Raw genomic sequence first — 11,996 nt, forward strand, 5'->3', positions numbered from 1 at the left:
CTATTGTTCATTCATAATATTTTTAATTTTTGAATGAAATTGTTTATTAAACCTGTTAAAATGTATCATCATATGTAGAAATTTTCATTATTCTAGATTAGTAAATGCTGTTAAAAGTATATTTCATAATACCAGATGCGTTAACTGATGTCAACACATTGAACCTTAGTATCTTGTATACTCCACTGTGGTCTTATTGTATCAGTAAAATCATAGACTGTATGGGGAGGCAAATTCTTCATGGATTATTATTTTCTTTTCTTTTTATTGATATTTTTGGTTTTGTTTTTACATCATCCAAATTGTTCTACCAATTCCTTCAGGAAATGGCCTGTGTGTGTGTGTGTGTGTGTGTGTGTGTGTGTGTGTGTGTGTGTGTGTGTGTGTGTGTTCTTGTCAAGATTGTGTAATACTCTGAAAGCTCAAAAGCAGGTGTTGGGATGGGCTCCTCTCATTGGAACACTTCATATCAAAAGTTAATAGAGATGGAATTTAATGTGGCATTGTTCTTCAGAACAGCCCCGGGCAATGTTCACATCGCTTTTATATCTTTCTTACCTTTTCAAATGAACTTGACAGGAAAGTTTTCTTCAGTGATTTTCCATGCACTTGATACGCTGCTTTCAGCACAAGAATTCATTTTAAAGCTGCAAAGAAAATTATGGTCTGTGCTATTTTTCTTGAAAAAGAAGTGATGTGCAACCAGCCGTTATTATCTACAATACAAAACCTATGACATACCATTAGGTTTTGCAACATTGATGGTGGCTGAGTGGTGATTTGCAGCTGTCACAATGTTAGCGGTCATGCTATGTGAGTGTCTATCTTTCTTTCTGACCTATTGTGTGCGGTAAGACAGTATCTTAAACACTTGCTGATGCTGTAAGTATGAGTAACACCTGAGTGTTAGCCTGTGGTGATGAGGATGATTCAAGCACACTGTGTGATGCAATTGTGATTTTTGTGGTCAGTGACACCCTGAACATCAAGCTGTCATCAATGATGAAGAGGATGTTGGGAAATACAGTTGTGATTACTTCATAAGATTTCTATTTAATAATGATATGATCAGTTAAATGTTAATTTTCATCAATTTAGAAACTATAATTATGAAACTCCAGCTGAGTTAGCTTTTGTGTAAAAAGCCATTCTTGCATAAATTGGTGATTTGATCATGACAATTTATGCAATTAATACCATTATTAATGAATTAGACCATTGGTTCTCTACTAGGGGGTCTCAGAAATCCAAAATTTTTAAAATATGACAAACAAGCTAAAATAACCAAAAACAATATAATTCGCACCTAAACTTCTGGAATGCTATTTAATTGCAAATTTGTTTTGCTCATGTTTTATGAATGAGGCCTGTTAAAGTCACTTAAGCTCAAGACTAAGCTTTTCATTGCTCAGCACCAGAAATATTATCAGGGTAATCAATTTACATCAGATTTCTGCAACAAAATGGGTCCTGACATCTTCATAGATAAATCATGCTTCAGGTGTTTTGGAAAGCACATCACAGTGTGCTTTGTGTGCTTAAACACAGGTATATCTAAACTCATGACAGCTGTAGGACAGAACCAGAAGTCCCGCCGTCTAATGGCAGCTGCTCTTCCCTTTAAAGACGGTTATGTGGCGCTTATTCCACTAAAGGGTTGCCAAACTGCAGCTGTTTTATCTCTGCATTGGCTGTTTACAAGAGACTTTTTTACATTAACATTTTACAAAACTCTCTAAGAAAGCAAACATTTTAGTAATACTGATTAAAATGTGCTTATATTGTTAAAATAGTAGTGCAATACTACAGATAACATAAAGTAATATTTGTATGATTTTTATGACAGTTACTAACCAAACTCTTCTGTGTTTTCTTTAGTACTCCACAGAGCTGAAGAAGCTATACTGTCAGATTGCCAAAACCTGTCCTATTCAAATCAAGGTCCTTACTAACCCACCTCAGGGTGCAGTCATACGGGCCATGCCTGTCTATAAGAAAGCGGAGCATGTTACTGAGGTGGTCAAACGATGCCCGAACCATGAACTGAGCCGAGAGTTCAATGACGGTATGTTAGTCTTCTAAGTTTGTACTCTAGAAATGTGATAAAATGTGCTTTTAATCTTCAGCTTGATGATATAATCGACTGACTTTTGTGTTCAATAGGCCAAATAGCCCCACCCAGTCACCTGATTAGGGTTGAGGGGAACAGCCATGCTCAATACGTGGAAGATTCCATTACTGGGCGTCAGAGTGTGCTTGTGCCTTACGAGCCCCCTCAGGTGAACACTTATCACACATACATACACACACACACACATACTTGTATATATGGTTTACGGGGACTCTCCATAGATGTAATGGTTTTTATACTGTACAAACTATACATTCTACCCCCCTACACTACCCCTACTCCTAAACCTACCCATCACAGAAAACTGCATTTTTTGAATTTCAAAAAAACACTGTTTAGTAGTTTTTAAAGCCATTTGGTTTACAAAGACTCCTCATAAACCACGTATACAAGAACACACAAACACGCACACACACACACACACACACACACACACACACACACACACACACACACAGCACAGTCAACCTGGCTCTCCCTACATACCCTGCACACCTGAAATCATTGCTAACAGATGTTAATTTAAAACAACATAACAGCTCTACAGAAATGAACAATTGTGTGGTGTATGACACGGTTGTTCCCTATTAACAGGTGGGCACAGAGTTCACAACCATCCTTTACAATTTCATGTGTAACTCCAGCTGTGTTGGTGGAATGAACAGACGGCCTATTCTTATCATCGTCACTTTGGAAACCAGAGAGTAAGACAATTTGTAAAACATACTGGATTGTACTGAATAAAATATTCCTTATTTGTGTGAAAGGAAATATAGAAATGTGCATTCATTTCTTAATTGTTCTCTTCAGTGGTCAGGTTTTGGGCCGACGGTGTTTTGAAGCTCGTATCTGCGCCTGTCCTGGACGCGACCGCAAAGCTGACGAGGACAGCATCCGCAAACAGCATGTCAGCGATGGCACAAAGAGCAGTGAGGGTACGAAACGCCGTAAGTAGTGCTGGGGGCTGGTGACTGGGCTTTATCTAACACAAATACATTGCATGTTTCTTCCTAGGTAGTCCTCTCACCTCTGTAGATACTGCATGTCCTTTTGAACACACACACACACACACACACACACACACACACACACACACACACACACACACACACACACACACACACACACACACACACACACACACACACACACACACACACACACATTACAACTTTTCCTTCTGTCCTTGCTTTAGCTCTGCATCTTGTGCTTGCAGATCTTCTCTTGCAGCTGTTTCACTTCCTCTATCTCTGTCTTCCACAGTTTTCCGCCAGGCCTCTCACCTGTCTCAGCACCCCTCCATCAAGAAGCGAAGATCCACCGATGAGGAAGTGTTTTGTCTGCCTGTGAGTATCTGTACTTTGTCTGCAGTATTCGAGCATCAGATTTTAAGTTATTAATTTGAAATAAAATACAAGTCTTTGGTTTATTGAAAACACCAAAGTACATGTTACATTATGCTAAACACTAAACTGTGAAAATGTAACTATAATAATGTATTATAACTATTATAAGAACAATTAACAATCATTTAGGAAAATAGAATTCATAATTTGTTAACATTTGTTAATTAGGTACACTACCAATCAACTAACAATTAATAATAATTTTACAGCATTTATTAATCTAGATTACTGATCTTTTCTACACATTCTATAACATTTTTAATGTAGACTACTAGTATTTAGTAGTATTTTTTTTTTAAAGTTTTTTACATATTTCAAATTGCATATGAACAATAGTGTATTCATAAATGAACATTAATATAGATTAATAAATTATGAATACTTTTACAATGCATTAAAACTTGTTACATTCATACTTCATAAAAAGTGTTACAGAAATATTTGATACTGAAAAGATAATAAATAATAAAGAAAAAAATAATGTAAGAGTCTGACATCCAGACTTACCACTCCTCTCTCCCTCTCTGTGCTTCAGATTAAAGGCCGTGAAATCTATGAGATTTTGGTGAAAATCAAAGAGTCTTTGGAACTCATGCAGTTCCTCCCTCAGCACACTATTGAGTCATACAGACAGCAACAGCAGAACCTACTGCAGAAACAGTGAGTACCTTACACATGCAGAAAAATTCCCTAATAAAAATGAGGGTGATTCTGCCTCATTGGAAAATTGAGGGAAAACAATTATATGGGGAACTGATCCACAGCGCTTCATTTTTTTTATAATGTGACTAGGCAAATACCATACCGTGCTAGCAAGGTCCACCCACAAATTGATATTTGTGGCAGTGTTTTAATAACTTGATCAACCTGCTTGCTTTCAACACTTATGTGTTTAATTGTGATTGCTCATTAACTGACTGTGAACTGACTTTGCAATTTCAATTCTTGGTTTGTTTGATCAGCCATTAATTTCCACCTCCTAGAGTGCAAACACTGGAACTTAACATGGCAATTTAATTTTCTCACAATGATAATATAATCTTGTTTACAGCATGAATGTATGCGTTTGGATTGCATCTGCATGAGATTTGTGTTGTGCATCATTGATGATGTTGTTAAAAGATTAGCCCTTAATCAAACCCTGCTGTTATGGTCAGCAATTCACACAATATTAGCTATGTTTTGCATTCTGTATGGCTTCTCATTAAGGGGTGTACCTTGCTCTGATTTATTTAGTTTTTTTTTTTTTCCACTTTATGATGTTAAAAGATTACCATAGAACTGCGTCTGAGTCAAACAAGTTTATGGTCTGGAGGCAAATTTTTATTGGTCTTCATGGTAAATGCAAATTTGGCCTGCTCTTAACCTTAAGCATAGTTTCCTCGGAAAAATATTCTGTATCTGCTGTAATAGTGCTCAACAGAGGGGGAGGGAGAGACCTGTAAATTATTCCTTAAATGAGCCTTGTCGCCCTTCAGTAATATATGATTTTGTCAGCTTCTCCTATTAAGAAACCAACTGATGTCTGGCAATGAGAATTTATATGTCAATGTTTTCCTTCCTGTAAATTTCCTTAAGACCGTTTAAACCATCCACACCCAACTGAGCTGTTCAGTCATAACGTCATTTTGTAGGTCAAGTGGATTCGCCATGGATTCCCTAGGGAAGTTCTAATGGGTTTTCAGAATAGCCTTTTTTAAATTATGAGTAAAATAAAGATTTGGTTGCATAATCTCACTTTTTTTTTGTTTGTTTGTTTGTTTGTTTGTTTGGGCAATTTTAGTCATTATTAATATTGTAGAACAAAATGTAAAAATCCTTTAGTAATATTAACCACAGACCACATTTACTTTTAAATAAATAACAGCTAGCCTACACTAAAAACCCATAGATATTCCAAAGGGAACCCATGGCTTAAAAATGCTAATTCTCCACTGGGTTTTAGGACAATAAACAGCTCTATTTAGTCAGTGTGAGAAAATGTGAAAGAAATGCTGGTGATTTTAGGGTTAATTTGACTTTCAGACTCTGGTCTGAGCTAAATGACTAGGTAAGAATGACCAAATACCCATTATGTTTTAAAGTGTCCCTTTGTACAAGAACAAGAAAAGAGCACACAGGCTGTGAAATGCGCATTGTTTGACCCTCCAGAACTATCATTTGAGTAGCCTGTTAATGCAGTACACATCGAAAGCATCCCTCTCCTGGTTAAATAGGTAGTTTATTTAACATTTCCTGGCACAAATGTGGTTTGATCATTTTCAGCTTTGTCTGCATGCTGTTACTTCTCTCTTCTTTCTGTTTTTCTAACTATATATTTTTTTCTTTGTTATAAATAAAGTTCCTTCTGTCAGATTCAGTGGGTTGGGCGTTTTATTTGGTTGATTTCCTTGTTCTTTCTTACTGTTTCTACAGTTTAAAAACTGAAATTACTTCCATAGTTGCAACTTACTGCCACCTTGTGGAACGATTATGCAAATGCAAGAAAAATGCAGATGGAAAAAAATATGCATCCTAATATCAGATGTTTCAACATAGTTTGATGAGCCTTTTTTTATTGCTTTCAGCACTTTTAAATCATATGATGTCATTTTATTCAAACGAATGAGACTTTCAAGATTTGTAGATGCACAAGTTTACATGATTCCCCCTTTTTTATATTTTCTATTTTTATTTTTTTTTTGTAGTCTATATGCAATTCCAGTTTGATATACCCACCATCACCTGCTCATCTCTCTCTTTTATTTCACGATACACTGTAATATCTGTTTAAATTGTTTCATCTTTTTCATTTTCCTGTCATTTTGTTATTCCTCTACCTCTTTTTTCTCTCTCCTCTCCTCACATTTGCCTGCATTTTCCTATCTTTCTATTTCTCACTGTCTATCTTTGATTCTTTTCTACAGTCTGTTAAGGGCCCGTTTGCGCTCTGAGCTTCTGGACCCAATAGGTGAGCAGAAGAGGCGCTTCAGTGCTTCCTGAAAATAGGAATCACATTCCTCCTCCCTCAGAGCATCCTTCGCTCATCTATCTCCATCTCTTCTTCATCTCATCCTCTACCCCTCAAGGGGCTCCCTGTGCTTCTCCAAAGTGTCACCTGTGGTAACTCCTAGACTTTTTACATGCCACAAATATAGGTTGAACACAGGATTTTGTTTCTACCACCTGAAGACCTCGTTTTAAATGTGAGCTCTCAAGTGAAGTCATTTTAGATATTTTTGGAAAGTCCATTGCATGATTTTTGTCCCTCCAAAGTGTATTATCTAGACTGTGGCGCTTGTTTATCAATTGAAATGATCCGTTTGTGTGTTAAATTTGCTTACACTCACTCAACCTACACTCAGATTTAGTTGCATTAGTATACTTGTTCAATAATCTGAAGTGTCTAAATTTTCTTAACATTTCATTTTCCGTGTTTGATGTTTCTTAAAGGGCCCTTGTGACTGAGGCGATTTGTTGCCTCAGCATTTTTTATGTTCTGCTGGTATTGCACAGAAACCCATTGCACATAAACAGTATAGCAACTTGTCAGCTGACCACCTTATTTTTCTCTTTCTTCTTTCCATCTGTTTTTCTTCTTTCTATCTCTCTAAATAATCCTGAATGTCTAAACTGACCAGGAACCAAGCACACACCTTTTTATGGGACTCATAGTTTTTCTTTAAGCTCTTGATGATGGTTCATCTTAAATAGCTTTTTGTTTTTGCCTCTGTCTTCATTTTATTATTGGAGCTGGACTCATTGAGTTGTCTATAAATGTGGGGGGATAGACTTTATTGATGACTGAATTTTGATAATGCTGGTCATGTTTTGTAAAGTGTACTGCTGGGCAGTTTTTTGTGCGTTTTGTCTTGATTATTTGTGCATTTTCTTAAAAAATGTATTTCCTGCTATGTACATGGCAGTTAAGAGAAAAGAAAAATGAATGCTATAGTGTTGACAGATCCTTTTGTTGTTTCATATGAAATGAATGGTTGTTGTATTCTCAATGGCTCTTGCACTTTTGTCAGTTACTACTATTCAATAAATAACTTCTCTGCTTTTGTGTTCCTATCCCTACACTTCCTCTTTATTCTCTTTTCTTCTCCTTTATCTCCTTGATTCTTCTTTTTTACTTTTTACTACAAGCAGTATGTGAACAAAGAAAGCCACATATGCGAGTTAAAGGGTTAGACCACCCAAAAATGAAAAATCTGTCATCATTTACTCACTCTAATGTCTTTCCAAATCTTATATTATATATTTTAAATTATATGTGTGTGTGTGTGTGTGTGTGTGTGTGTGTGTGTGTGTGTGTGTGTGTGTGTGTGTGTATATGCGTGTGTGTGTGTATATACACAAAATCATATGTGGGAGAGTAAAAGAGTAAAAGATGACAGAATTTAAATTTCTGGGTGACTTAACACTGTAAGACCATATTACACACATATGTCATGTAAATTAACAATAATTAAGTCTTTTATCCGTTTTTTCTTTTGTTTAAATTTCTATTTCTTTTCACTTAAGCCGTGCACACACTTAACGATTGTAAGGCCGATTATGAATGTAAATTGATACTTATGACTGATCGCGCTCAAACGCGTCCAGTCAGAGCCAGTTGCGTTCAGTCTGCGATTACAGTCGGTGTTCAAATTCCATGTGTGAGTATATAAATCGGCTCCAGTCGAAGGAAACAATCGGTATGTGTGTTCAGTTCAGTCTTAGAATGTTTCAGCTAATCGTTAGGTGTGTCCCCGGCTTTAGTAAATCAGAATGTTTTTTTGTGTGTTTTTTTTAATATACATGTTTATACATCTTTGCTGAGAATTGCAAAACAACACAAACATGTTAGAGACCTTCTAAAACATTCATAGAAAACATTTAATCACAACAAGGTAGCACACTTTTCTGTAATATGCCTATATAGGCCTGTGCGAAGAGTTCAGTAATGGGAAGTTTGGACGTCCTCTAGAGTTTAAGGCAAATATCAAATGACAGTATGAGAATCTGTATCTTCCTCTCTCCCTCAGGAGCTCTCTGCCACCCCAGCCTGCCTTCGGTTCCAGCTCACCCACCCTCGGCAAGAACAAGCTGCCATCAGTCAGTCAGCTCATCAACCCCCAACAGCGCAACACACTCACCCCATCCAGCATGGCTGGAGGACTAACTGACAGTAAGGCCCCTATTTAATCATCAGTTAAATTAATAGATGCTTACAGTCTATCTACAAATGTATCAGAATATGTCAGGACTAATAAAAGATCTTATAATCAATATAAAGCAATTTCTGAAGTTAATTTTACATGAAGAAAGTGCCTTCAAACCCTTTCTGAAGGAGGTCTTGTCTGGACTTGAAAAATTCTCAGTTCTCAATGTCACTTTGACAGACAGTTTCCTTTTAAAATCGAACTAGATCTTTGTGGGACAATCTGCCTTCCCTTTGGCACACTTGCGCTGTCAAAATTTTCTTATACATGATAAATATGTATTGTGAAATGTGCTGTGAGAAATGTGCCTCAGGTTTCATGTTTTCTGAAATCACCTAATGCATATTTGGTGCCCTCAGGTGTTTATATAGTGTATAATATATATAGGCTATAATAAATGCAGGCAGGTTGTGGAAAAGGAAATTTTGCATACTTTTATTTTATTGGTAACACTTTACAATAAGGTTCGAATAAATCATGAAAAAAAAAAAAGAATACTCTATATACATATGAGAGAGAGAGAGAGTTTGGTATCATTAAGATATTTTAATAACTCTTATGCTCACAGAGGTCGCATTTGTTTGATCAAAAATATAGTAAAATTATTAATAGCCTACTGTAAAAAAATTGTGTAAAACAATATTTTAATATTTTTCAGGATTCTTTAATGAACAGATCAAAAGAACAGCATTTATTTGAAATAAAATATTTTGTGACATTATAAATTGTCACTTGTGATCAATTTAATGGATCCTTGCTGAATAAAAGTATTAATTTATTTAAAAATTGTACAGTAGCATATCACGGTTACCACAAAAATATTAAGCAGCAAAAACTGTTGGTAATAAAAAAATGTTTCTTGACCACATCAGCATATTAGAATGATTTCTGAAGAATCATGTGACACTGGAGAAAATTCAGATTTGCCATCACAGGAATAAATTACATTTTAAAATATATTAAAAAAGAAAATATATATTTTCATATATACTTTGCAAATGTAATAATATTTCACAATATTGTTTATACTGAGCATAAGAGACTTGAAAAATATTTTAATGATTCCAAGCTTTTGAGCAGTTGTGTGTGTGTATTTAAAGTTAAAGTTAATTCATGTTTGTTAATTTTACATTTGTTAATTTCTACACCTTGAAATGTCGTAATTGTATTAGTGTATGCAGAAATTATGCTGTAAAAGTATTTTTCGTTGTTATTCTGTGATACCTAATGCATTAACTGATGAACCTTATTGTAAAGTGTTACCATTTTATTTCCCTTTTTCTGAGGTTTATTACAGTCTCAACACTTTCCCCTCCCTTCAGTGACCCCTCCCATGATGGGCGGCCCTGTTCCCATGAACACGGACATGAGTGCCCTGAGCCCCACCAACCCCCTGCAGCCTCAGTTACAAATGGTGCCCTCCTCTCACTGCACACCTCCACCACCCTACCCAATGGACAACAGTATTTCCAGGTACACAAATACATTCGCAGTAAGTCTCTCTAAAACGGCACACAAGTGAAAGGGAAATTGCATTATTGTACTACTTAATTAAAGCTTAATATCTTACAATTGCAGCTTCCTGTTGAGGCTGGGCTGTTCAGCCTGTTTGGACTATTTCACAGCTCAAGGACTGACCAATATCTACCAGATTGAGAACTACAACTTGGAGGTGAGGAATTTGCCTTTCTCCTTAGTGTCTTTTTCTATCAGTTCAGACTTGCGAAAACATTTGTCAGGTGCCTGTTTAAGATAACGTTGCCTAGAATTGTTACTATAGTGCAGTAAATGCCAGGATTTGGAATGTCTGGGGTGACGGAGAGATCAGAGCAGTGGCTGCTGTATTCATGAGCTCTGTGGTATATCCATCCACAGGACTTGTCCAGGCTGAAGATTCCCACAGAATTCCAGCACATCATCTGGAAAGGAATCATGGAGTACCGGCAGACCATGGAGTTTTCTCCACCTCCCCACATCTTGCGCACCTCTAGCGGGACATCCACCGTCAGCGTGGGCTCCACCGAAGCCAGAGGCGAGCGCGTAATCGATGCGGTGCGCTTTACTCTCCGTCAGACCATTTCCTTCCCTCCGCGGGATGACTGGACCGATTTCTCCTTTGATCTGGCTCCAGATTCTCGCCGCAACAAGCAACAGCGCATCAAGGAGGAGGGCGAATGAACATACATACAAACATACAATGGCAACAGTGTACATTTACTGTACACACACACACTCTCTGTTTTATATTAGCACACTTGGTGTTGGTCCAGATCGTTTCACAGTTTTCCTAAGCAAGTGATGATTAAAAAAACTGTGAGCCTCATAGTCTAGTTCACTTACACTTAAATGGGCAGATAAAATGCACTTAAAGTCCTTTATGGTTTCATTTTCTACTGGTGGATTTATCTCTGGTTGTCATTTCAAGCCCCTTTATTGAATGCAAGCAGCTGTGGCTGAGGGGAAATGGTGCTTTGCTAGATTTTGTCATTTTTACTGTTTCTTGAGACGAAGCACTTAAGAAATGCTGTTGTTACTACTCATAAAATAAACACTGAACGTTTGGGGTTTCATTTTTTCTTTTCTTTTCTTTTTTTTTTTTTTACAAGGCCAAAGGTATATTTCAACGTGTTGTTCTTTTTTTGTATAAAAAAACAAACAAAACAAAACAAACTTTAGTGTTAATTGTAACCAATGTTGAAATAATTCCCTGCGGTTGAACAATGTCATTTTTAAAAGGCTGACGTTTGTCGGTTTTGATTGTATGTATTTCAAATCGCACATGGTTCTCTATTCTCGCAGAAAGTGTTATTCATCCATTTTTATTTGTGGTGTAAGACTGATGTTGTCATGTAGCCTCTATGTAAACCCTTTGTATCTTCTATTTGTCACAAACACTCCAATACTAGAATTGCAGTGTTTAAGTATTGACTCCTATGTTTACTGGCCTCTAAAAGTATAAAAGTGATTTTTATTGGTACATTTGCCAATGTGTTTATACATTGTCAATGTAATGTGGCTTCAGTATTTTTTTTAAACCAATTTCCAATTCACTTGATACTCGTTATTAGCCTTTTGTGGCAATATTGTACAGTTTTTTTTTATTATTTCACTTTCATTTGACAACTGAGTAAACAATTCTTTATCAAACTTTTAATAAGGAATTATTGTAAATATGTTGCAATGTACTTATTTTGATATAAACCAAAAATAAAAGAAATATCATTTAACATTGTTTAACGTTTTTTGTATAGTTAACAGGTTTCATTCAAATAG

General features: G+C 36.2%; 1 protein-coding gene across 15 annotated transcripts in view; it reads left to right on the forward strand.

The window, feature by feature from the left end:
* Positions 1-11,438, forward strand: part of tp63 (tumor protein p63) — a 50,552-nt gene extending 39,114 nt beyond the window's left edge. For 5 of the 15 annotated variants that reach the window (XM_048199732.1, XM_048199728.1, XM_048199727.1 and 2 more), the window contains 10 exons: positions 1,879-2,065; positions 2,164-2,279; positions 2,726-2,835; positions 2,942-3,078; positions 3,395-3,477; positions 4,073-4,197; positions 8,547-8,689; positions 10,010-10,196; positions 10,302-10,395; positions 10,599-11,438. In XM_048199732.1, the coding sequence (XP_048055689.1) occupies positions 1,879-2,065; positions 2,164-2,279; positions 2,726-2,835; positions 2,942-3,078; positions 3,395-3,477; positions 4,073-4,197; positions 8,547-8,689; positions 10,010-10,196; positions 10,302-10,395; positions 10,599-10,901 (1,485 nt within the window). In that variant the 3' untranslated portion in view covers positions 10,902-11,438. Of the gene's footprint in view, positions 1-1,878; positions 2,066-2,163; positions 2,280-2,725; positions 2,836-2,941; positions 3,079-3,394; positions 3,478-4,072; positions 4,198-6,443; positions 7,591-8,546; positions 8,690-10,009; positions 10,216-10,301; positions 10,396-10,598 lie in introns of those variants that run through there. The other 10 variants (XM_048199730.1, XM_048199739.1, XM_048199729.1 and 7 more) reach the window with 7 other exon arrangements.
* The last annotated feature ends 558 nt before the right edge of the window (positions 11,439-11,996 follow it).

Source organism: Megalobrama amblycephala, linkage group LG8 (assembly GCF_018812025.1).
Source record: "Megalobrama amblycephala isolate DHTTF-2021 linkage group LG8, ASM1881202v1, whole genome shotgun sequence".
Lineage (NCBI taxonomy): Eukaryota > Metazoa > Chordata > Actinopteri > Cypriniformes > Xenocyprididae > Megalobrama > Megalobrama amblycephala.